Below are 26826 nucleotides of genomic sequence, written 5' to 3'. Positions count from 1 at the left end.
AACAATTAAAAGTAATTTATTTCATTCCAACATTCCACATACAGTAAGAGGAATTGACTTCGAAGGACACACTGCAGCCAATTCCTCCATTACTCTCTCTCTCTCTCTCTCTCTCTCTCTCTCTCTCTCTCTCTCTCTCTCTCTCCATCTAGGGGTGTAAGCTAATGACTCTGAACTCTAGTGAAGTTGATACAGCGTCCCTGTAAAACAAGAAAAGATCATTAGGAGGTAGAAAAAAAGCATTTCAGCCATTAATCATGGATTACAATGCATGCCAAAACACAGTAGACCAGTGTTATGCAACATATTATACTATCATTTTCCGAATGTCTGTCTGAGTGAGTGAGTGAGTGAGTGAGTGAGTGAGTGAGTGTCTGTCACAGCGTTTCTCCTCAGTGCCTGGAGCAATTGATCTGAAATCGCATCACCATTAGCATATGAACACACCTGACATAACTGTGAAGCCCGTTTGTCACTTTCACAAATCGTATGCTGTATATTAGCATTTTTATGCTGTATCTATTCTGCATCTAGCATGAGGCATATCTATTCTGCATCTAGCATGAGGCAAAATGTTTAACCAGCTGTGTGTGTGTGTGTGTGTGTGTGTGTGTGTGTGTGTGTGTGTGTGTGTGTGTGTGTGTGTGTGTGTGTGTGTGTGTATGTGTGTGTGTATGTGTGTGGGTGGGTGTGTGGGTGGGTGGGCGGGGGGGGGGGGGGGGGGGGATGTCTGGCCCTGTTACAGATGTTGTCCAAAAATCATGCAAATCGGTACACAGTATCTCTGTAGCCATTAAACGAAACGGGTATTTCTTACATTGATGCTCCTACATGTTATCATGCAAGCACCAGTTAAAGTTACTTTCCATCCCTCATATACGGTGTGCACAGTGCACACCCCATAACCCACACACTGCACATCATTTCGGAGCTCATATCTTTGAGCGGGTAAGGACTAGTTATACTTAAAGCTTACCTCATTAACCAAAGTTAATAACATTGCATAAATAACATTACCTTTTTATTTCTCATCCCTTCTCGGACCCTCTATCATGTTCTATTGGATAATCTGTGATATTCTAACAAGTGCTAGATTGTTTTACAGAAAGAAAGAATGCAGAGGTCTAACCTTGTCCTGTGGTGTGGGCCTCATGATAGCCACTCTGTCATACTGTCTTCTCAGTAAGGCAAGCAATGCATCAAATCGCCCCTAAAAAAATACAAATGATCAATTTAGAAACAAACAAATTAAACCAGGTTGTTCTGATGTAAGGAGAATATGCATTATATAAGGAATGGACAAAGTACAATGTACAATAAAAATAGATTGCACCAAGAGTTAGTTAGCAGCTACTTGCATCTGTTGTCCCATGACAAGTAGACAAAAAAAACAACCACAAAACATAAAATACACACACATAAAAGAACAGCACAATACACAGCAGTCTATCAGCTTGCCTCAGCCAGAGCTGACTATGACGTGAAATGGGTAAAAGAGTAGCTCACGAGTGGTCTGTGGAGATACAGGCCTCCCAGATTAGCCGCTACACAGCACACCGGAGGCGCAGAGTATAGGAGTGTAAGAGATGACACCCGGTACCTTGCTACGGACTAGAAGCAAGTAATCAGCTCAACTCTTGTCAAGAGAGAGAGAGAGAGCCCTTGTGGCTCTCTCTTGACATGAGGTTGAGTCCGGGGTTGAGCCACTCTTGGCCACCGGTCTCTACGGCAGCGACCCAGTGCACCCGACATTCTCAGCAGCATACCGTGGCAACAGGACTCTTGAGCCTGCCGCAGCATTCGTGCAGCACCTCGCCAAAGACGGCAGAAAGTTCAACAATCAGCTGGCGAGACAGTGACTATCTTCCCGCCAGGGGCGTCACACCAAATTCTGGGCCCTGGGTACAAGGATTCACTGCGGGCCCCCCATGAATGTTAACTATTGAAAAATAGCAGATCTACAAGCTCGCAGCGCGGCACCGAGTGCCGCGCTGCGAGCTTGTAGATCTGCTATTTTTGAAAAATTGTGAAAATGTGTGCAAGAAACCCATGTTTCCATGTCAGTGATGCTCAAACTTTTTCATGTGAAGGACCCCCAAAATGATATGAATTTGGCCACGGACCCCCATCTCAAAATATTTAGTTCCAGGGACCCCCCCGGAAGCAAAATTTGAGTTACAAATGTTCGCTTAAAAAAATACATATTCAAAGATTTGCACACATTTTCATGACTTTTCAAAAATAGCAGATCTACAAGCTCGCAGCGCAGCACTCGGTGCCGCGCTGTGAGCTTGTATATCTGCTATTTTTCAATAGATAAAGTTATTAGGGCCCCTCCACCTTGGGCCCTGGTAACTCAGTCCCACTTTCCTACCCCTTGTGACGCCCCTGCTTCCCGCTGCAGCAGGGTCCGTGACAGGTGACGGGCCACAGAGACCTCTGCTCATCTTGCAACCTGTGCACTCGAGCAGGTATTAGAGACAGGATCGCCTCGGCATTGAATACGTCAGATGCCCTAGCCTGGACAGAGGGAAGGTCACTTCTGCCTCGCACATCGGACCTCTGCCTCACACTTGCAAACCTGTGATGTGACAATAAAGATGATTCTGGTGGTCGCTGTGCTTGCAGGTCTACAGTGGGGTTGCTGTTGCAAAAGTGTAACAGCTATACATTTGTCCATGCCTTACCCCTTATGCCTAAACCTCTTTGACATTTTTACAATTTTGAAAAACATTTTTGAATGTGAGTTTTTTTTGTTGTTGTGAGGTTGTAGATCAGCTATTATAAATATTCAAAAATGTTTTTCAAAATAGTAAAAATGTCAAATAGGTTTAGGGATAAGGGGTAAGGCATGGACGAAAATATAGCTCTTTAAGTGTCCTTGTTACTTCCAGGAATGCTAACCACTGCTGTGGATGAAACATCCTGCAAGAACGCAGGGATAGATCCACCAGGTTGCATACCTAACCCTAACCCTAACCTCTATGGAAGTGTTGCCACTCCGACAATAAGAAGTCAATGTCGGAGTGGCGACATGTCGGAATGGAGAGCGCCCCCCCCCCGATCCACATTATCTTGTATTATTTCACGGTTGCAGTTGACTTAGCATGGTTTACTAACCTTGATAGGGGTGTACCATTTAGACTGCTGTGGGGAGTTGTAGATGGGAGGTGGTCTGGGCGGGGGTCTGCGAATAACAGGCTCCTCCACCTCCTCTGGCATGGTTACCACGGCATTTTTAGCTTTCTCTAGCCGTGCACCCTCCTCCGTGGAGCCCTTCTCACCCCAGCGCACCTACAGACGCAGATCAAAGAGATGAAGTGTGTCAGGCAGGGACGTGCTGGGCCCCTGATTCAGCCCGGGAAAAAGAGTTGGAGAGGCCCTCATTGCGCGCTATAGAGAGAGAGATCTCTCTATAGCGCTGCTGCTACTCAAAGATTTGCCATTTCAGATCATGACAAGTGACAAGCCAGTGGGCCAATTACATGAATTAGGCCTATATTTCGTTGTTGTCGGGTGGAAACCTTGTATGTCCAAAACCGTTTGTTTTGTATTCATCATTTAAAAAATGATTTAAACTAGTGAAAACAGTTTAAATCTGTTTTCACTACTTTTGTGCAAACAGTTACATTTTTTCCTAATGGCCCGGCCTGGACCGGCCGAGAATGAACCGGCCGTTCGGGAGTTGTTCCGCTTTTCCCAATGGCCAGCACGTCCCTGGTGTCAGGACTCTGCAGAGCATCCCAACGATCACTGTTAAAGAACAACTTTAAATATCGAATCCCTAGGGGTCTTCAATGTTTTCAGGCCAAGGACCCCTTAGTTGCGAGAAGCAGGGACCCCCACAACCTTACCGTAGATGCCATATAGTTTCATTGTTTAACAGCACAATCATCACTGTATTTTGGATTCGTGTCCATTTGTGTTTTCAGATAATTAACCACTTGAACCATCAATACTTAATAAACTTGACCTACTAAAGGCCCATTCCCACTGGGCCAGATAACAGATAAAAAAATCTCTTTCTCCAGATATTTTTCAATTCAAAGTGGATGGTAGATACAGATAAAAAAGATATTTGCCACAGATAAAAGTATCTGTGGCAAATATCTGTGGTAGATATATTTTTTATCTGTATCTACCATCCACTTTGAATGGAAAAATATATGGAGAAAGAGATGTTTTTATCTGTTATCTGGCCCAGTGGGAATGGGCCTTTAGTCTGCTCTTTTTCCCCTCTACACCAAACCTCTTTGCCGAAAATAGCAGATCTACAAGCTCACAACAACGCCTCGCGTTGTGAGCTTGTAGATCTTCTATTTTTGGCTAAAGTTCTCAGAATATGGAAGTGGTTAATATATAAAAAAAGAAAAAAAAGGATCACATGAGCATTGGTATAATTTAGTATAAGTGAAGAAAGACCAACTTTAAAAGAGAAATAGAAATAATAAAGATGTATTTGACATAACATCCAGCTGCAAGTGTTAAGCACCATAGTTGCATATTGGGATACTTACCTCCATTCTCTTGATTCCACCAGGACCCCTGCCTCCGTAATATGAAGCATCTACCGTGGGCCATTTGTGCTTCGGCAATATTTCTTCCTCTGGCTCCTGAAGTATAGTTGATAACAGGGGTTATTGATTAATTAAAACAGATATGGCTCAATATATATTTCTATTTAGAGAAAGTTATAATAGCTCAGATATGAGATTTGTTTTTAAGATTTCCCCCCAAAAAGTATAATGAATATGCCATTGTTGGTTACTAATACTGATTGTGCCATCTGCTGCAGTGCACTAATGCATTTAGCGGTTCTGAAAAACATTCACAGATCATGTGATTCTGAAACTATAAAACAATCATGTGAACCTAACCATGTCATGACAATCCTCATGACAAAAAAAGGAAAAAAAAAAGCCATGCAACTGAATTTGATTTAAATGTATAGAGAAAAAAAAGGCATGTGGCGCCCTCACCTGGTTGTTTTGGGAAGTGCCACTAATACAATTTGTTATGCCAAATTGCCAATTTGTATTCATGGGTTGCATTTGTAGTCCTAAACCGGCCATATTGAGGACCAAGACCAACACAGGTGTTCAATTTGTCTGATTGGCATAGAACCAATGTTCTAGGTTAATCAAAACACCTGTGTTGGTCCTCAAAATGGCTGGTGTAGGACTACAAATGCAACTCATGAATTTCTGTGAAATGCTAGTGTTTTGCAGAACACATATTATTTTGAGAAACGTTAAGATCAGTGCACTAGCCACCCACAAATAGGGCATTTTAAGGTGCTGAAAAGGGCAAAAAGCAGCCATCAGAACAAGTCCACGGGCAACAACTTTAAAGTGTACTTACTGGCACTGGAGGTGGTGGAGGGGGACGATTTGGAGGGGGCTCTCTGATTACCTATAAGACACAATATAGTGGAACTATTATGTCTGTCAAGGTCTATTGCAGGTCTAGTTAGTATCTGTTACAGTAGAATGATCACATTACAAATGTATTGGCCAATAGAAATAATGGATTCAGTTACAATTACTAAGATTGGCAGTAGCACAGGTGATGGTTATGTTCTGGTACATTTTGATAACATTGGCGACAGTGTTGTATTGTTCTGGTCAGGCGGGTAGTCGCCATCCCGTATCTTTTCTGACCAGTGTCACGCCTCTCACACACACGGACATACACTGATGCCAAACAACCCCCAAGTTCACACCTAAAAAAAACAACAACAGGGTGTTTTAACAAAGAAAGGAGCCTGTATGCCTAACAATAGACCTGTATAGTTGGTGTTAAGCGACGTGCGTGAATCAGCAATGCAACACTGATTGGCGATAACCTACAAGGCAGCATGCACTAACACGCACGACGCATGCACGCATGCACAGATCAGTTAATAGGCCTAACAGGTCATCTATCCACTCTGGCCACCGCTCGCCTTCAGCCAGCAAGGACTCTTCTTTCCCCAGGCTCCTAAGCTGAAATGAAATGACCTCCCTCTATCAGTCAGAGATAATAGAATCCCCCCCTCCCTTCCTCCACAGTCTGTAAACCCTATTCCTCTTCAGCTCCCACTTCATTAGCAGCCATGGACCCTATTGCTACAGTCATTTCCAATCACCATGCTGTCCCTCTACGCTGTCTGGCTCTTATTTCCTACTATAACATGCAGATCGTCGTTGTCGCGTGGAAACCTTGTATGTCCAAAACCGTTCGTTTTGTATTTATCATTTTAAAAATGATTTAAACAAGTGAAAATAGACGATCTACGGCTATTTTCACTAGTTTTGTGCACCAGTCCCGTATGATGAAGCAGGGCTTTACGTTGCGAAATAATGCACAGATTTTGAAACTTGGAGATACAAGGTTTCTGCCCGACAGTGACAAGATGCACTTCCTTCTCGTCCACACAGATGGTATGTTGCTTGCTTGTTTTGTTAATTGCCTTGTACCATATCATCCTTGTTCTCCTATAGCGCTCCAATTCCTCAACCACTTGGCCTGTTTGTGTCTGACAAGTATTCATGTCACTTTCTCAGAGTTTTCACTTTGTAAGTGGCCATGGACGGCTGGGTCTGCTAAACACCTAAATTGTAAATTGTAACACATCATTAGAGGTGTAACCCAAGGTCTCTCAATATCAGACACCCTCGTCCAGGCGACCTCGCAAATTAGATTCATACACTCGAATGCACATGCACATGCACGCTCGCACGCACGCACGCACGCACGCACACACACACACACACACACACACACACACACTCACACACAAAGACACACTTACCACTGTGCAGCAGAGAGGCCAAAACCACCAGGCTAGAACCAGAGCCAGTAGCAGTAGTAGTGCCAACAGTAGCCACAGCACCCAGATCCCACTGGACTGGAACATACACGCGTGCACACATGCACGCACACACACACACACACACACACACACACACACACACACACACACACACACACACACACACACACACACACACACACACACACACACACACACACACACACACACACACAAAACATACACAGAAACACACAAATCATGTAGGCATGGATTTTTACTATTTTGTGTCTAGTGTAAGAGTAGTTGGACGCTGCTCAAAACATGCATAATACATCATGTTTGACTTGAACACTAGCTGATGCCTGCCTGCATTGATACATCCAGTGTACAGTAGTTAGTTATTTATTTGTAGTACTCACACATGTAGTTGCGTAGATGGTGATGGGACTAGAGATGTAGGATTCTCCGTTGTTTAAGCTGATCAGCACATCTACAGATCTACAAGGTCCAGACGAGGAACACAACATATCACAGAGAAGGCAAAAAGAAAACGAATGCAGTTCACACATTTATTATTGTGCTTTCATCGGAAAATGTTGTCGCTGACTGGTAGAAACCGCATATATCCAAAACTGTCACTTTTCAGGATTTTTTTTTTTTTTTTCAGAAATAGTGAAAATAGCCGACCTACAAGCTCACAACGTGTAGCATCGTGACACGTTGTGAGCTTGTATCGGCGGTGAGGTTTCTGTCCGACAGCAACGATGTGATAAAATACATTGGCCACTGTGGGAAGACTGGAGGAAGGTAAGAAAGGGTAGATGGATGGACAGATATGGATATAAACCATAAAGCGTATGGCCTAGATTCATATATGAGCTAATCATCTGCGTTCTTATTTCATTGCTACTATTCCAATTGCTGCCAACTTCCACTGTTTTTCAGGGAAGGAAGTTGAATGCCATGGCATATGCCTTCTAATACACATGGAGTGCCCAGCTGCTTCTGAAACCCTCCCTGCTGAAGAGGCACCTCAACCAACCAGTAGGAGTCACTATCGCCAAAATAAAAGTCTGGGTTTCCGAGGCTACTAGAACAGCAACAAGGACACTATCCCCCTCACACATAGCAAAGGATTCTGATTGGATTTTAATTCAATGGGTCTATAGAGGCAGAGCTAAGTTAGAAGCGCACACACACACACACACACACACACACACACACACACACACACACACACACACACACACACACACACACACACACACACACACACACACACACACACACACACACACACACACAGAGAGAGAGAGAGAGTTGATCCCCTTCTTCTTCAACAGCATACAGTGGTTATGAGTCAATAAATAATGAAATTAAATAGATTGTAGTGTTGAAGCACTGATTTAGCACTTCGCATTTTCTTAGTGAGCATCCATTTCAATAAACAACCATTGTCCATAATGATACATTGCTAAAGGAAGTAAATTAGAAACATGTTATCTGTGGTCATATACTGGTGAGCCACAATTATGTTAACCACTGGTTCAATGACATTTGAAAAACATCATCAGTTATTAGTTTTGGTTTCTGGTTTTGGTCTAGAACATTATTATAGTCATTATTGTTGCCAATGACTAAATAATTAGAATGTATGATACTACAAATAACAACAGTCAATAACTCATCTCAATCATTAAAGGGATATTTCACCCTATCGATTACTCACCCCACGGAGACTTCAATTCGTGGATATTTTTGACACATTCCTAAGCCAATAATTTGATGACCAGCAGTGGTTTTCCCATGGAGACACAAAGAGCCTCCTATGTGTCTACATAGGGAACCGCTGTTGGTCATCAGTAATCAATAGAAACATATATTTTTGGGGGGTGAACTATCCCTTTAAATATAAACGTTTGGTCAGCGAAATGTATTGACCTCATGAACACTCAATTTGACACTTGACATTTCATGTATTAATTGTGCGTGCGTGAGTCAGTGAGTGCGTGCATGTGTGCGTGCACTTACTGTCCGACCTCATAGAGTACAGGGGCAGGACATAACAGATAGCCATCTTCAACCACTGTGGGCTTCTGGTCTGTGCGTGTGTGTAAAGAGGGGGAGAGAGGGAGGGGGAGGGTGATGAGAGAATGAGAATTGAGTTTAACACTCATGCACACAAGCTTAACATCATTTGAAATAATATGCCACTACACGTGAAGGAGATAAAGAAAGAAATGAGAGTTAGAGGTTGACAGAGAAAGACCAGACCGATGGTGAAAGAATGAACAGAATAACATTATGTGTGGAAATGAGCCAAGCTGTAAACAAGACTAGAGTCCTGAAGCTGTGCAGCTCCTTATAGTCGGAGGCCTTAGGGATATTTCGTGCTAATCAGTCTAAAAGCGCCACATTTTACACAGATGTAGCCCAGGGCATGCTCTAATGGTTTAGCTAGGGCGCCCGAGTCGGCGACCTTCGGGTTCGCCACAGCGGCCAAATCAAGTTGGGCTCCCATCGACTTTCTATACAGGAGGAAAATGCCCAGAAAAACATTTTTTTTTAAGTAGGATGTGAGGGGTCTAACTAGGGATTTGTCATGGTGCTGAATCCATTGCAAGCATTTGTTTCGCACAAACATTCCTTGGGCTACAAATGGCCCCAGAAAACCCCCACAAAACTGTGAAAAGTGAGTGAAAAGTGACTCATCACTTTTCAACACTAAACCATCGTTTTCTGGGGCCATTTGTAGCCCAAGGAATGTTTTTTGTGAAAAACAAATGACCCATCACATCCTAAAAATGTTTTTTCTGGGTTTTTCTTCCTGTATAGAAATTCGATGGGAGCCCAACTTGATTTGGTCGCCCGAAGGTCGCCGACTCGGGCGCCCTAGCTAAATCATTAGAGCATGCTCTGGGCTACATCTGTGCAAAATTTGGTGCTTTTAGACTGATTAGCACAAAATTACCATTCTATCTCCCTAAGGCCTCCGACTATTAGAGTCAATCCATTCGATTATTATGAATCATGTGCGCATACTTTTGGCCTGCAGGTGGTACCAGATGAAAGGTCATGCAGGGGTCACTCAAACAGTTAGGGTTCATCCGAGAGCATGATTTTGCTCAGCAACTTTCATGGCAATCTGCCCATTAGACCAACAGAGTAAAGGCCATGGGGTCACCAAAATCAGTATAGGATTCATCCTCTCTGGGATGAAGGTGTACAGCAGATTGAATGGGAATCTAGCCTCCTATCGAGCCTTCTATACTGCAGGGGTCTTCAACGTTTTCAGACCAAGGACCCCGTTAATTGATAGAGAGATGAAGCAGGGACCCCCCGGCCCCACCCACTACCTTTTCATAGATTCCATATAGTTTCATTGTTTGACAGCACGATCATAGGTTATATTTTGAACACTTTCAATACTTAATAAACTTGAACTTTCAATGTACAATTAGTCTGCTCTTTTCCCCCTCCAAAGCTCTTTGCCAAAAATAGACGATCTACAAGCTAAGTGAGCTTGTGATTTAGCTAGGGCGCCCGAGTCGGCGACCTTCGGGCGACCAAATCAAGTTGGGCTCCCATCGACTTTCTATACAGGAAGAAAAAGCTCACTTGTGAATCTTTATTCTATGTGTTCTAGAGCTATGAAATCTGTGTTCTAGATCTATACATTCTGTGTTCTAGATCTATACTTTCTATGTGCTTTAGTTCTATAATTCTGAATGAATGAATGATTTTGTCTGGAGGGCCAAATTGTCATGTGAAGCTTGACCAATCCTCAATTCTGCATGCATGTACGGGACAGACAAAGCCACTCCTTGAGAATCTATGGGAATCCTCAAAAAAAAACATGTACAGGACAGACAAAGCCACTCCTTGGAAGCAGCTTTCACCGCTTCAAAAAAAGGGGGAAAAACACGTTTCTATCACACAAAGATTTGGAGGACCCCCTGTAGTAACTCTGAGGACCCCCTAGGGGTCCCGGACCCCCTGTTGAAGACCCCTGCTATACTGTATAGGCCTACTGTATGTACAAAGTGTTGGACATCAACTGGCCGACATCTACAGTACTGTAGAAGCTTAAATGCAGAGCTAAAAATACGAATGGTAAAAATGGTCATGTGTTGTGTTCTGTCAGTGACCTTTCTGAGACACTCACTCTCTTCCTCCTCTGTGCATCCCTTCCTCCCTCTGCCCTTCTATTTCTCTCCTTTCCTCCTTCCATTCCTTCGTTTTCCCCCTTTCTCTTTTTCCTCCCTCCCTCATTCTCCCTCTAGCTCCCCACCCTTATCTATCCCACCCTCTCCACCCCTCCAATTTCCCCTGTGTGTGTGTGTGTGTGTGCTGTTAATAGACTAATGAGACATGGACCATCTTCATGCTCTCTGTTCAACCACATAATGTCTCCATTGTTCTCTGACTTACATAAATAAAAAGCCCACTGTGTGTCTTGATCAGAGCAGGACGGAATCCTAGTCAAGAGTGACTCTGACTTTCCATCACGCTATATAGAGAACAGATAGAAGCTGATATGCAGCATGCGACACGTTAAGGGGACAATGATGACACATCCTTCTTTTAAGATCCTTTCATCCCATCTCCATTATCTCCAAAGGAGTGAGACAACGGATAACTTTGCCATGCTAACATTCTAGGGCATTCACGAATAGTGATTTTCAGTATTCGAATTATTCAACCTCAAAGTATTCGAATAGTCATATATTCGACAGGACTGGCCAAACTGTCAAATATTACTGTAAGTAAGCAAGAGGCAAACATTGTGAAAATAGCCGATCTGCTATCTTCACAATATTTATCACATTTGTCACATTAAATGTAATACCTACAATTCCAAGTGCTTGTCAGGGTGGGGGTCCCCAGTTCAAATGTGTTTATTTTGGAGCTCACGGCCCCAAAACAGGTTTGAGAACCCCTGGTATAGAGCATTAACAAATTCATCCACCAGGGGCATTGACAACTCATTCTTCCTTTCTTCCTCTTCTTATAAAGAGAAACAATACAAAAATTAAAATAAGCGAATATTCGACTTTGGTGAACAACGTCGAATAGTGACTTTGATATTCGAATATTCGAATATTCAAATATTTGGTGAATGCCCTATAACATTCATCAAGACGAGTGACCAATTTCTTTCAACTCAGAACTCGACAAAATGATTTTGGTCAAGGTGCAACAACTATTATAGGAGCTTTTGGGCGGAAATGAACCAACCTTTCGGGAAAAGGAGTACAAGAACATGTGTTCCAAATGGATCCAGATTCCAGTGTAATTATCATTTTGGTCACAAGCACTCTGGGTGGTTAAATATTTACGTCGGCAACATGTTTTGTACTGACTGTATGTCCTGTGGTCGACTGTGAGAGAACAGAGCACGCCCTCAGACCTCCTGGCCCCGCTGAAGCCACTCCCCCTCAACACAATGTTGAACGACTCTGGGAAGCATCAGTTTTATAAAGACAGACAGAGAGAGAGAGAGAGAGAGAGAGAGAGAGAGAGAGAGAGAGAGAGAGAGAGAGAGAGAGAGAGAGAGAGAGAGAGAGATTATAAAGTGGTTACAGAGCAGTGGCAGCATATTTTAATTCTTCAGAGACACACATTAAGAATCTAACATAATAACAAATATATGACTCCAGCAGTGGAAGTAGCTGCACAGTAGAGGCCTGTGCTTAGAGAGTGGTTACCGATGTTTACAATGGACATGAGAAAAGAACAATGAGTGAAGAAACTGACAAATTTATTGCTGTGGTAAAATGAACATATCTGGGAAGAAATAGAGGACATTGTGTTTACTGTTTCATTTTGTTGTGACCTAACAGGTCTGACAGACATCCATTATTGACAGGCAGACAATGACACACTTATTGCATTTTGTGCAAATTGAGTAAATCGTTATTTATAATTATTTTGTTTATAGTGGATGAGTAAAATCTTCCCAAATCAACTTACCATTCACACAAACACTTGATGGCTCTATTCTAAATATTTCTGTGCAGGACTGTTTCAGAATCTGAAAATATACACAGAGAACAGGTTAGGACAATTAAGGGTCTTCAACAGGGGCTCCGGGACCCCTAGCGGGTCCTCAGAGTTACTACAGGGGGTCCTCCAAATCTTTTTTTGAAGCGGTGAAAACCGCTTCCAATGAGTGGCTTTGTGTGTCCCACGCCCATATATGGTCATTTCAGTCCAGAATGAACAGGTTTTTTCAAAAACAAAATGTGTGTTTCATGTCCATATATGGTCATCTCAGTCCAGAATGAACAGGCTTTTTCAAAAACAAAATGTATGTCACCTCATGTCCATATATGGTCACTCCAGTCCAGAATGAACAGGTTTTTTCTGTCTCGTACGTCCAGAATATCAGTCCAGAATGAATAGGCTTTTTCAAAAAGCAAAATGTGTGTCCCATGTCCATATATGGCCATTTCAGTTCAGAATGAATAGGTTTTATCTGTCCTGTCCCGTCCGTCCGTCCGTCCGTCCGTCCGTCCGTCCGTCCGTCCGTCCGTCCGTACGTCTGTACGTATGTGTGTAGTGTCCGTACGTCCGTACGTCCGTACGTCCGTCCGTACGTACGTACGTACGTATGTGTGTAGTGTCCGTCCCGGTCTGATGATTGGATACTTTGAGGATTGGTCAAGCTTCACATGACAATTCGGCCCTCCAGATAAAATCATTAATTCATTCAGAATATAAAGAATGTATAGATCACAGAGTTCATAACTCTAGAACACATAGAATAAAAGTTCACCGCTTCACTTCGAACCGAGGTTTGATTTTTATATTAACCCTAGTGTCCATATTCTGAGAACAAAAATAGCAGATCTACAGGCTCACAACGCCTCACGCTGCGAGGCGTTGTGAGCTTGTACATCGGCTATTTTCGGCAAAGAGGTTTGGTGTAGAGGGGAAAAAGAGCAGACTAAGACCAGGAGTCTTCAATGTTTTCAGGCCAAGGACCCCTTAGTTGAGAGAGAGATGAAGCAGGGCCCCTCATCGTTTGACAGCACAATCAAGGGTGTATTTTGGATTCATGTCAATTTGTGTTTTCAGACATTTTTTTTTAAACAATATGTTTATTTCGTTTTTTTTTTTCCTTTTTTTTAAAGACACACAAAACCACATATACAATACAATAAAAGACCACAATCAAAATTCAGACAAAACAAAAAAGCATACAATATACAAAAAGAAAACACAAAAAGCAAAACACCTGACATCAACACAACACATAAGAATATAAAATAACTATGATACAGAGAGCACATACAACACATCAACATCCAGACTCCTATGCCACAAGGCCAGACAACTTGAACCGTCAGTACTTAATAAGCTTGACCTTTCACTCTGTACTTAGTCTGCTCTTTTTCCCCCTCTACACCAAACTTCTTAGCCGAAAATAGCAGATCTACAAGCTCACAGCGCCTCGCATTGTGAGCTTGTAGATCTGCTATTTTTTGGCTAAGGTTCTCAGAATATGGACGCTAGGGTTCAAGTGGTTAATATAAAAAAGGAGGGGAAAAAAGCCACACAAAGATTTGGAGGACCCCCTGTAGTAACTCTGAGGACCCCCTGTTGAAGACCCCGGCTTTACTTGTACAGAATGCATGTGGTGAAGTATTTGGTAACATGAGTAATCTGAAACAACACATGCTGAGAGAACATAATATTTACCGAGTCGACTATGTCCTTGAGGGCGTGGAATCCAGACAACACTGGGAACACTTGATCTGTACCGTCTGCTATGTTAGCGAGCTGCAAGATAGAAGGTGAAAAAAACTGCTAATTTACAATGTAGTAGTATTTAGCAGACACTTTAATCTAGAGTGAGTGCCAGGCCAGAGTAAGTAATTAACCACTTACACACTATATACTTTGTTATACGACGAATAGTGAAAATAACTGATACAAGGTGATAGGGAGAAGGGCATACACTGTAGCTTAAAGAGGCCATCTGGTAATCATACGGTAAGCAATTATCAGCTTGGTGAAGCTGAAACCAAATTAAATAAGGTCTACAAAGAAACAAAAGATGTGAACAAAGAAGGTAGTGTTTTGTGTGTATGATACAATATGAATGCAAAGAGGTCTGAGTTCTCAGTCTGACAAACAACAACATCACCGGCACAGCGGCCAATATAACTAATGATCTGAGCACCCAAACATTCTTCATACCACTACCATCTGGACACAGATACAGGTCCCGAAGAAGGAAAGGAAAAACACATTTAATATCAATCAATTGAAATCAAGTGTTCCCTTCGTTTCAAGATAAATCATAACTGTTCTTTGATCGTTTTTTTTTTTGCAGTGCTTTGATGTATTATTATTTAATGAAAGGCTGGGTGGCCGCCCTTCAAACTAAATCTGTTCTATAATGCAGCGAGTCCTTTTTAACAGGAGGTTGCTTCTGGTTGCCGCCCAAAGCTTTTATCTCCCGCTCTAATGACAGGAGAACGGGAAGTATGCCTTGCACCGTCCAATTAGAGCATGATGTAATTACTTCCCCCTTAGACCACAGCATATAGATCTATCAACAGACAGGGTAGGAGGACATTCTGTAGTAGTAGCAGGCCCTACAGCTGCTGCTTCCTAAATGTTATTTTCCATGTTAAGACATTTAAAACTGGAACTGCACTCTTTCGAGGTGCCAACTTTCACCTTGTGCACAAGTAGGCCATGTATGGCCTACTTGAGCGCCAGCAGAGCGTGCCATGTGGTGCAGTCACCACAGATATCACCACTGGCGATGCCAGTGACATCACCGCCAGCATCATCAGGAATGCTGGTCCCTCATTGGCTGTTAATGATGACGTTGCCAGAAATGCTGGTCCCTGATTGGGCTACAGGCCTAAACAAAGAAGGCCACCGACATACTGTACATACCCAGCCGATGGCATTACTTGCGCGCTCTGCTGGCTCAAGTCAAAATAAATGTATTCATTACATGGCTGCTCATATGTAGTTACAGTGCAATGACCATATTCCAGTGTGTAAATGTACCTATTGTTATTGGGGGAAATTACATTTAAGTTTAGATTTTGTCCTTAAAGACATAATAATGCACACTTGCATTTGTGTTTAACACGTGCATGACCTTTTGCTCCCCTTTCCAACTTTTAGAAATGATTGGAAAGCAGTAGCCTGTCCACAAACAAAGCAGACTGTATCATATTTTACAAGGGTTGTCCTAAGATGGAGATTGGATTATCAGGCATTTTATTGGGCATCAGGAAACTGATAATACAGTTAGCCTCCTGGCCCTCCTCCTGTTTCAGTGCATCTAGGCAACAAGCAGTTACAGTACTGATTTATTTTACACCATCATACACACGCACACACACACACACACACACACACACACACACACACACACACACACACACACACACACACACACACACACACACACACACACACACACACACACATAAACACAGAGTAACACCAATACAGGTTTGGTTGCTCAGCCTCTAACCACAAAATCAAACCATGAATTTCACCAGTACAGTCGGACCTTAACCCATATCCTATCTTTAACCTAAACCTTGTCTCACTATTCCTGTGAGAAGTTCACATGCACACACACACAGACACACAGACACACGCACACAGACACAGACACACGCACGCACACACACACACACACACACACACACACACACACACACACACACACACACACACACACACACACGTACCGGTATGCACGCACGCACACTCGCACACTCACTCACACACACACACGCACGCACGCACGCACGCACGCACGCACGCACGCACGCACACACACACACACACACACACACACACACACACACACACACACACACACACACACACACACACACACACACACACACACACACACACACACACACACGTATGCATGCTTTGCAAGCCTTCTTGTGATTATACCATATTTGGAAAATGAAAATAGCTAACAACAAAAAGTAATAAATTAATACATAAATGCTCTACCTGTTTGTGGTCAAATCCCAGGACTCCAACACAGTACACCCTGGCACCATACCCTCTGACTTTGTCTGCCTAATTAGCACAGGGTAATTATTATTATAATTTGGACCATCGTAATTTCTGTGTTTGTGTGACTGCATACATGTACTCTATGTGTCTCTGTGCTGTATGCGTGTGGTGTGACACACACAGCACTACATGTACCTTGAACACAGGACTCCTGCATGGGAAACCAAACATTGGACACTCTTCCAAAGGGGATATTAGAAATATGGGCTCATAATAATCTGGGCTTCAGGCCTGGCTGTGTGTGTGTGCGTGCGTTTGCATGTGTGCATGCCCGTGTATTACCTCCTGTATTGTCAGTTCATATGGGTAAACCTCCAGTTTGCCGTCAGTCAGAGCAATGATGATACTGGATGACCGTGAGGTCTGGACCCGCATCTGCTCTGATACCTGCAGGCAGGGGCGTCACAAGGGGGAGGAAAGTGGGACTGAGTTACTAGGGCCCAAAATGGAGGGGCCCTAGTATACTTTAGCTATTGAAAAATGGCAGATATACAAGCTCACAGCGCGGCACCGAGTGCCTCGCTGCGAGCTTGTAGATCTGCTATTTTTGAAAAGTTGTGAAATGTGTGTAAATCTTTGAATATATGTATTGTTTAAGCGGACATTTGTAACTCAAACTCAAGGTTTGAGCACCTGACATGGAAACATACGTTTCTTGCACACATTTTCACAATTCTTCAAAAATAGCAGATCTACACTCGGTGCCGCGCTGTGAGCTTGTATATCTGCTATTTTTCAATAGTTAACATTCATGGGGGGCCCGCAGTGAATCCTTGTACCCAGGGCCCAGAATTTGGTGTGACGCCCCTGCCTGCAGGGGAGGAGTAAATGGAAAATGATAACCCCCTTTTTTTGCAAAAGCAACACTACTTTAATTTTATTCAACAGATAAAGAATGAATGAGAGGCTATATGCCATAAGAATGCCTACCGCTATCATGCCTTCATGCATGTATGTTTCACCTGCAGGTCGTATTTCGCTCAGCTGTTTTAAACCCTCTGCAATTTCAGCCCTGTGAACAAACATGAATGACCACATCAACTAACATGAATGACCACATGACATAAACTAACATGAATGACCACATGAACCAACATGAATGACCACATGACATAAACTAACGTGAAGGACCACATGAACCAACATGACTTACACTTTGAATTAATACTGAAACAAGAAACGGTGGTTTAGCTTAACAGCCACCTGGATATACTGTATGTTTGGTCTTCAGTAAAGAAGTTTTGTGTCGATGGGGAGAATGGTAAAAGGTGCTTTTAAATCAAATAGAACATAAACAAACACACACAACGAGAGAGAGAGAGAGAGAGAGAGAGAGAGAGAGAGAGAGAGAGAGAGAGAGAGAGAGAGAGAGAGAGAGAGAGAGAGATGGTACCTGTCTCCAGTGAGTGGCAGTATTACTTCTGCTCTTGATGAAAAGACAATGTATGATACCCTCATCCTAGGACTGGAACAGACACACATTTGCACACATACATTTGAATATTATGTTCTGAATAAATGATTTTTTTTTTTTTTTTTTACATTTCACATACTTGCATGAGCATGACAAATACATCCATTTCATCTTAATATGTAGCCGTACGATGTAACTAAGAAATTATTGACAAGAGAAACCTGCATGCCTTTTGGTAAAAGATGTTCTACAAACCAGCTTATTGTTGTGATTACACTGATGCAGCGCTATTCAACCTATAGCATGTGGGCCGCATGCGGCCCCTGCAGCATGTCTATGCGGCCTGTCATGGTTATACTAATACAAATATATTCTGTCTACTTTCAGTGTGGACACATCGATTCTTATAGTTTTTCAGTTATTCTCCAAAACCACTAAGAATCAATTTTTGTCTTGTTTTGCTATTTTCTCTAGGTTTCTCTAGGTATTTTGCTTGTTCCAAAAGAAGAAACTTCCTAATTTCATCATTAATAATTCAACGACAATCTTTTTGTTCAATGAGGATTGGCCTTATAGATGGAAATGTGGTTGTTTTCTAGTGTGTTTCCTTCATTTTTAGACTACTCATGCAGTGCGTTACAAAATCATTGTCTAAACGCCCAAAATAGGACCGTCATTTTTATCTTGCAGCCCTCTGACTTGTTGTATTTGCTGCGTGGCCCCTGAGCCATCTTAAGTTGAGTACCCCCACACAAATGCCATACAAGGCTTCAATGGGATTATTGTCATAACCTGATTATTTGGGTTATTAGTATGTGCATGATAATAACACTAATAATGAATTACACGTATGTTAGGATAACCGTTGCTGTGCTAATGCCATGTCGTACCCATAACGCTATCCCAGCAAGCACGGTCAGGACCTGGACCAATCAGTGACTAGGGCTGTCACAATTATTACATAATCGTCTAATCGTGATTATTTGACATTATCGCAATTATTTTGTCATAATCGTCATAATCGTGAATGTTGAAAAATTTCAGAAATAGTGGAAATAACGCGACGCGTTGTGAGCTTGTAGATCGGCTATTTCCACTATCAACGTTATTTTTTAAGTAGTAAGTTGTCAAATATGTCAGTAATTTCTTTGTATATTTAGGTTATGTCTCATATCTACCATGTACAACTTCAAAGCCTAAAAGCCAAACAGAAATGTAATTATCAACGACAAAAACACAATTAAATCGTTAATCGCCAATTATTTGAGTGACAATTAATCGTCATGTAAAATGTCATATCGTGACAGCCCTATCAGTGACGTCTCGAATATCACCTGATTTCAACCAACATAAATCCTGCCCACGAAAACGGACGTACTGGATTAATCAGAGAGGGTCCGATCGAGTCCAGATACACTCATCATAACTAGTCAAATATGTCCCAGAATGTAACCTTACATGCTCATATTTTAACTAACTTTACAAACAATAACAATAATCCTATAGTCCATATGACGTCCTGGTAATGATGTCAAGATCATCTCCATACAGTATGGGCAGTGATCTGGCCTAGTTCTGAATGTCACCGGAGTCACTGGAGGAGGACGTTATCATAACGTCATCATGACGTCATTTGGCTTGCAGGGTACAGTTGACCTACAGAGGGAGTACAGTAGGTGCCATAACTGTGGCTACTGAGCATGACATGACATGGTCCATGTTGTTTACACTCTCTTTTACTGTGTTAGCACCACCCTCCATTCTTTGTGCCACCCGTTCATGCTGAAATGCCTTCCTTGTGTCTTTGTTATGGTCTAAACCACCCTTAACATCTGGAACGGGTGTTCCTAAGCTTAAACTTAGTACCCCACAATTAAGTCTCAAAAATATCTCTCACACTCTCAGCTCAACACATCCCCTGCCCTGGGTATTTTAGAGTAGTTGGCAGTAGGCTACCTTATATCTGCTGCTCCTAAAAATAGATTTGTCCTAGTTTCACTGTTTGGATTGTAATTACGGGGCGATACGGATCTCTCACTGTGTAAACAGTGTGAAAAAATAATTAACTTTTCAAGGCCTTAGTATAGGGAGATGAAAGGAGAGCTGAACATAACATAAAAGAAAGGGGGATAGAACAGTGTGTTGCCAGTTTCCTTACCTGACAAACCTGTTGGTGAGTCTCTCCACAAAATCATAGATCTCTCCCCAGTGCTTCGATACGCTCCCTGACCTGCAAAATCAGGGACCAGATTGATGAATGGGGGACAAACTTGCTGTCGTGTTGTTTGACTCAGATTAGTTCTAAGTGCAGGTGTAAGGTGTTTCCCCTGACATCTTGGAAATCAGAGAGAATGGAAGCAACAGACTAGGTTATAGCAGTGGTTCGCAAACCATTTAGCTCAAGAAGACCCAAAAGAGAAATTAGACATTGGCCCGATACCCAAACTAAAGTGAAAATAGCAGATCTACAAGCTCACAACGTGACGTTTCACGCCGCGTTGTGAGCTTGTAGATAGGCTATTTTCACAACTTCTTAACATTTGTTTTCTAATGTATGTCATTTCTTCGATTTTTCTTTGATTTCTTCAAATCAGTGAATTTCGTTTTTAGGATTTTTTTTTTTTAAATGTATTTGAAATAATAATAGCCTAATCAAAACCCAAAATGTAGGAAATAAAAAATAAAGGGACCCAGTAGATTAGGTTATAGCACAGCTACAATAGACCTCATTGTCACTTTCCACAACAGAATAACTGAATGTTTGCAGATGAACTCTGCACCAGTACACACACACACACACACACACACACACACACACACACACACACACACACACACACACACACACACACACACACACACACACACACACACACAAAACACACACACACACACACACACACACACACACACACACACACACACACACACACACACACACACACACACACACAGGCCAAGTAGCCTTCATCATGTCCTAAAAATAAGCACATGCAGCCAAACCTTTGTAGTGGCAGCACCAAACACATCCATACATGGATGGAAATGACTGACTCCAAGATATTTACTTTCTACAGAGCTCTAACGCCATTCTGATTGCAGGAGAACAATTTAAAACATGCTGACTGTTGAAATGTACACACACACATCTGTTTTGTGTGCAGATTTAGTATTAAAAACAAGCAGTTTGTCTATCAAAACTGCTATATGTACAGTAAGCAGTGGTGTAAAGTAATGTAAATAGTAGGCTACGTATATTTACTTGAGTACCTTACTCCACTACATTATTTGACAACTTTAGCTATAGTTACTTTATAGATTTAGATTTGTATTACTAATCATACATTAATAGCCACTTCAGCCATATAAATGTTTGTGGCCATTTGAAAATAGCATAATATCTACAAGCTCACAATGCGTTGCGATGCAATAATGCATTGTGAGCTTGTAGATCTGCCATTTTCAAAATATTTGTCTAATGATGAGTACATTCTAATTTTGTTACTTTAGTTTGAGTACATTTTGATAGCCTATCAATACTTTTGTAGGCTACTTTTACTCAAGTAAATTTTGAATATCTGGTTCTACTTGAAACAGCTATTTGTAAATTTCAGTTTTGATACTTTAAGACATGAGTATTTTTTCACCACTGACAGCAAGCACACACACACGCACGCACGCAGGCACGCGCGCGCGCGCGCACGCGCGCACACACACACACACACACACACACACACACACACACACACACACACACAGCCATAAAGCCTACCTGTCTAAAACAAAATAAATATCAAAGGCTCCATCACAAGACGTGTCCTCACGTTCACCCAAAGATGCGCCGATAACGCATGTTACAAAAAACAGTTTGCTGCATAACCGGTCCATCACGCCATGTATTCATGTAAAATCATAAAATCAGTGCTTGATCGCACGTAAACTGTCAGCCAGCCGAACTGTCAGTGTTTAAAAACAACGTCTGGAATTGCTTCCGGATGACCGACATTGCTGTTATGATCCGTTATTTCGGTAAGTTCGATGGGGTTACATTGTTGCACTGTGTCTGTGTAATAGCTGGTCCTGAGAGGGATCACATTGCTATCCAGCTGATACAACATGGGCAGGGCACAAAACACAACTGACACAAGTGTAATGGATGTGGGTGGAGCTTCTGACAAGCTCTGGTCCAGCTCACTGCCTCTCGAAACCACATTAAGGAAGCATGGGCACTTTCCGCTGGGGGAAAGCCTGGTCTTCGTTTACTAAACGGGCCGTTTGATCCGGTCGGGAGCGGAAGAGCTCCTACGTTTTTCTGTAGTCCAAAACGGACTACACTTTGGCCGGAAACAACGACCGGAAACAGTTTCAACCCAGTTAAGCGCATGCGCAAGTAGTTAGCGCATGCGCAAGTACGGGTTAAAACCTGGTTAAAACTGTTTCCGGTCGTTGTTTCCGGCCAAAGTGTAGTCCGTTTTGGACTACAGAAAAACGTAGGAGCTCTTCCGCTCCCGACCGGATCAAAAGCCCGAAATTGGAAGCCAGCCCAGGCTAGGGAGGGAGTAGGGTTAGATGGGCGGGGTGTGCATCTGGAGTGTGCCCACTGCTCAGAAGCTTAAAAGAATAGCCTGATATGTGCCATATATTTCATGCACTGCGGGTATAGCCTACTATTAGCCTATTTGGAGTGGCACACAAGTAGTAAACTTCTCACACTGCACTAACTGTAACATAAAGCAACCAGTTTTCTGCTATAATAACTGCATTCTGTTGCTGTCCTGTTTTCAGTTTAATGGTCTATTTCTGATTACTTCCACGGGCACCCGGCACATAATGCCTGGCTTATACCATGTATTACATTCTGGGACAGGGGTCATTAATTGAAATATAAATAAATACAATAAAATAAAATGGTTAAAGGTATCCCTGGCTAATACGATAAATATGCCTTAATAATTGTCCTCTATAACAACAATGTAAAATTAAAAACACTTCAATTATTCTATTTCTTCTAGAAATAGCTAATCTTTCACTCAATATAGGGGAAATGCCCGTCGCAAGTTGATGATGTCATAAATGTCATGTGTGATCTATCCCTATGGAATTTATGGCATGCATGTGCAAATAAAAGCAAACCAATATTTCAAATGTGTTTGTGTGTGTGTGTGTGTGTGTGTGTGTGTGTGTGTGTGTGTGTGTGTGTGTGTGTGTGTGTGTGTGTGTGTGTGTGTGTGTGTGTTTTTTTGCAAACCCTCTCTCTCCCTCACTCCAGCTCTTATTCTCTCCAAGGCAGTTTGAAAAAGTCTCAATGCCACTGCAAGGTTATTTTATTGTTATTATCTAACATAAGGGGTTCAGAAGAGCTTTGTGGGGATTGTGGGATGGTAGCTATAGTAGATAGGCTAGGCCCACATGGGAAGTAAACCATGCATCAGACCAACCTGACGCAGAATGTTCTAAGTGTGGAATGCAACAATGCTGTTAATCTGAAACAGTATTCTTGAGAGAGCCAGCATTTCAGGGTAAAAAATGCTCTTCATTTAGCCGTAGGGGGAGAGCGGGGTAAACTGAGACACCGGGTAAACTGAGACACTCCATTTATCTTGGCAATGGAACACATTTGTGGTCATGTAATCTCTCGAGACAGCCTCAGAGAACGCTACGCTACTGAGAGAGAGACAGACCGATAGGTGTCGCACTTTCTTCTTTGACGATGGGTTCCCAGATTGGTGGTCATGTGACTATTACATTTTCAAGCCCTTTGAATTTCCCACTTGCCATGAAGAGAGAGACCTGATAGTGCTGTAGAAAACATGCTTTTTTCACAAAAAATGTGTTTTTTGCATGTAAAAGTAAATTTTCTTGCTGTCACATAATCAACTGTTGTGTCAAAGCAAATTGATGCAGGGACAACATTTTATATCATACATGTTGATGAACTACCAACTTATAAATCCATGTGATGGATGCTAGATGAAGATTACCCTGAATTGATAAAATATATCACTTTTCCCAAAATGTGGCTGTGGGGTAAAGTGAGACAATTGCTTCGGGGTAAAGTGAGACACTATCTCACATTATCCCAACATGATAGACATGGAGATAGCTGTAAAAACCTGATTAAAGGGTGTACCAAACTTTTCTCAGTTGATTCTTATGTCATTTTCCCTGTAGAACCCATTTCTGATATATATTGTTATGTGTCGTGCATAATTAATGAGATAATTAGCATATTGGACTAAATTTGCTAATTATCTCATTAGTTATGCACAATACAACAATATACTTTGCAGAAATGCATTCTACAGGAGAAATTACATAAGGATCAACTGAGGAAAGTTTGGTAAACACTTCTATCAACTTTTATAGGGATTTTAGTTTTTCTTTCTGCCCATGTGTCACATTATTTGACACATGGGTGGAAATGACAGGACAAACCCTATTAAAATACTTTCTGCTATGTACATTTTTGTGTTGTGCATATTTAACCTGGTTAACTGGGTTTTTGTGTTTTAATGGTAGTTTTAAAGTGAAAAAAGTGAGTGGATCACTTTACCCCGTTGATTCTCTGGTCTGTCTCAGTTTACCCCGGTCCTGGGGTAAACTGAGACACAAGACCACTTTTTTTTTTAAAACAATCATATTTTCTCTGCCTTTTGTCTTAAATATGTTCTGATAACTTCCATTGTTAGGAAACATCCCAAATTACTGGTTAATGTGTACATTTTTACTGATATATCTTTTAGTTCGCCTATAGGGGAGAAAATGTAAAAAGTGTCTCAGTTTACCCCGCTCTCCCCTACAGTTCTGCAACTCAACTGCCCAGCCAACCTGACAAAGCACTGAGTGAAGAGGCCACATCTATCAGCTCAGTCAGTGGAGGCTTTATTCTGTGGCGCCATCTACAGGCCATTAAGAGTTATAGGCTCTTGATTCTGATTTTACTTTGACAGCCCATACACTTAAAAAGGGCAAATAGGGTCAAACCTTTCTGGCAATGCATGGGCAATGACTAAAGATAAAAAGGCAAGTTGGAATCCAGGATGATGTAATTCAGTCAAGCCGGGAAATATATTAGTTTGCCACTCTGAGTAAATAGAATGCATCAGATGTGGTCAACCTTCTGAGCCAGTGTTCTCTCTAACCATTATTAAAGGTATAGGGTCAGTGATATTTTAGAGTGTTTGTTTAAATAAGTGTTAAATACTAGTAAGACACCTGAGGGTGGAATGCGACCTCAGGGTGACATGCGACCTCGCCCTAAAGGGCGAGGTCGCGCCAATTCTTGACTATCTGGCCAACCACAGCGTTTCTCTGACGATTCTAGTTGTTATCATTCTGGGGGGAGTTTGTTCATGTTTTTGTGAGGGTATCAAATCAACCCTAGGAGACACGAGGAGAACATGCAAACTCCACACAGAAAGGCCCTATCGCCAACCCCACCTAGGGTGTGAGCGATAGGGCCTAAACATGGAGATGTGGAGAACGCTATATATGGAGATAGTCCAGTCCATCATGTCATATGGGACTACCGTCATAGACAGTAGCCATTGTTAGGCCGGAGTCAATGGCTGTCTGTCTGACTGTCTGTACAGGAAGTGATGTCACATGACATACTTTTTATGCCCATATATGAGTCATTCTGTACCACATCTCCATGTTTGGGCCAAACAGGTTCGCTCCATTTCTCCATGTATAGGTCCAAATGACCAACGTCGAGCTTGACAAGGAGGATACCGCACATTGTACCTCATCCACCCTTTCTTCTCTCTCCTTTTGGTATCTTTATCCTCCTCCTCCTTTTTTTCTTTTTTATTCTTCTCTTTTTTTCACAGCCGCCCCCATATTTACTTTAGAAAATATATATTAAATTCTAAGAACGTTTCGAGTACCAGTTTGATACAAGAGCGAATAAGCGCTACACTTCTGGAATCCTGTGCGTCGACTTAAAGTCGGATCCAGGCCTAATAACTTTATCTAGCCGCCCCCGTTGCCACCTCCTTTTCTTTTCTGAGACATTGTACCTCATCCACCCTTTCTTCTCTCTCCTTTTGGTATCTTTATCCTCCTCCTCCTTTTTTTGTCTTTCTTACCCACTAAGCAATTTGGTGGTTAAATCGCGTTCAAATGACGTCTTCGCCCTAACCGGACGTCTAGCTAGATCCGGTCTGTGACGAGTTTAAATTTTAAAGTTTTTTCACCGTCTAGTATAGACTAGACATTGTATCACCGGCATTTAAACGACTACATTTCGCCACTAGAGGCCGCCGAAAGTAGTGAAAATGATGGCAGCCAGCAGGTTTAAAAACACAATTTCTTGGTTTTGAGATCCTGTAACCTTCATGTGATACTGCAACTGATTGATTTTAAGCGCATTTCATTGCTGTTCATATTTGACATAGGTAGCCACCCAGATTCGAACTCACGTACTTCTACATACCAGACCCAAACACTAACCGCTAGACTAGGACCACAGCTGTTAAAAGTGAGGAAGTATCTTGCACTATTTGTATGTGATATTGCCTCCCGCTGTTCGTTTTAG

General features: G+C 42.1%; 1 protein-coding gene across 1 annotated transcript; it reads right to left on the bottom strand.

The window, feature by feature from the left end:
- LOC308300041 (anthrax toxin receptor 1-like) lies at positions 1 to 22390 on the bottom strand. Its single transcript, XM_080743805.1, has 17 exons — positions 22060 to 22390; positions 20446 to 20517; positions 18267 to 18338; positions 17804 to 17885; positions 17156 to 17260; positions 16808 to 16876; positions 14501 to 14581; positions 12770 to 12830; positions 12160 to 12255; positions 8828 to 8897; positions 7216 to 7294; positions 6794 to 6889; positions 5362 to 5412; positions 4518 to 4613; positions 3121 to 3294; positions 1130 to 1210; positions 1 to 200 (listed from the first exon to the last, which is right to left on the bottom strand). The coding sequence occupies exons 1-17, from the start codon at positions 22173 to 22175 to the stop codon at positions 162 to 164; spliced, it is 1440 nt and encodes a 479-aa protein (XP_080599931.1). The 5' UTR covers positions 22176 to 22390; the 3' UTR covers positions 1 to 161.
- Between the last annotated feature and the right edge of the window lie 4436 nt (positions 22391 to 26826).

The sequence above is a fragment of the Nannobrachium achirus genome (genome assembly GCF_963921795.1).
Source record: "Nannobrachium achirus genome assembly, chromosome: 15".
Taxonomy (NCBI): domain Eukaryota; kingdom Metazoa; phylum Chordata; class Actinopteri; order Myctophiformes; family Myctophidae; genus Nannobrachium; species Nannobrachium achirus.
Note: the sequence above shows the minus strand (reverse complement) of the source record. Positions and strands in the feature narration are given on the sequence as shown.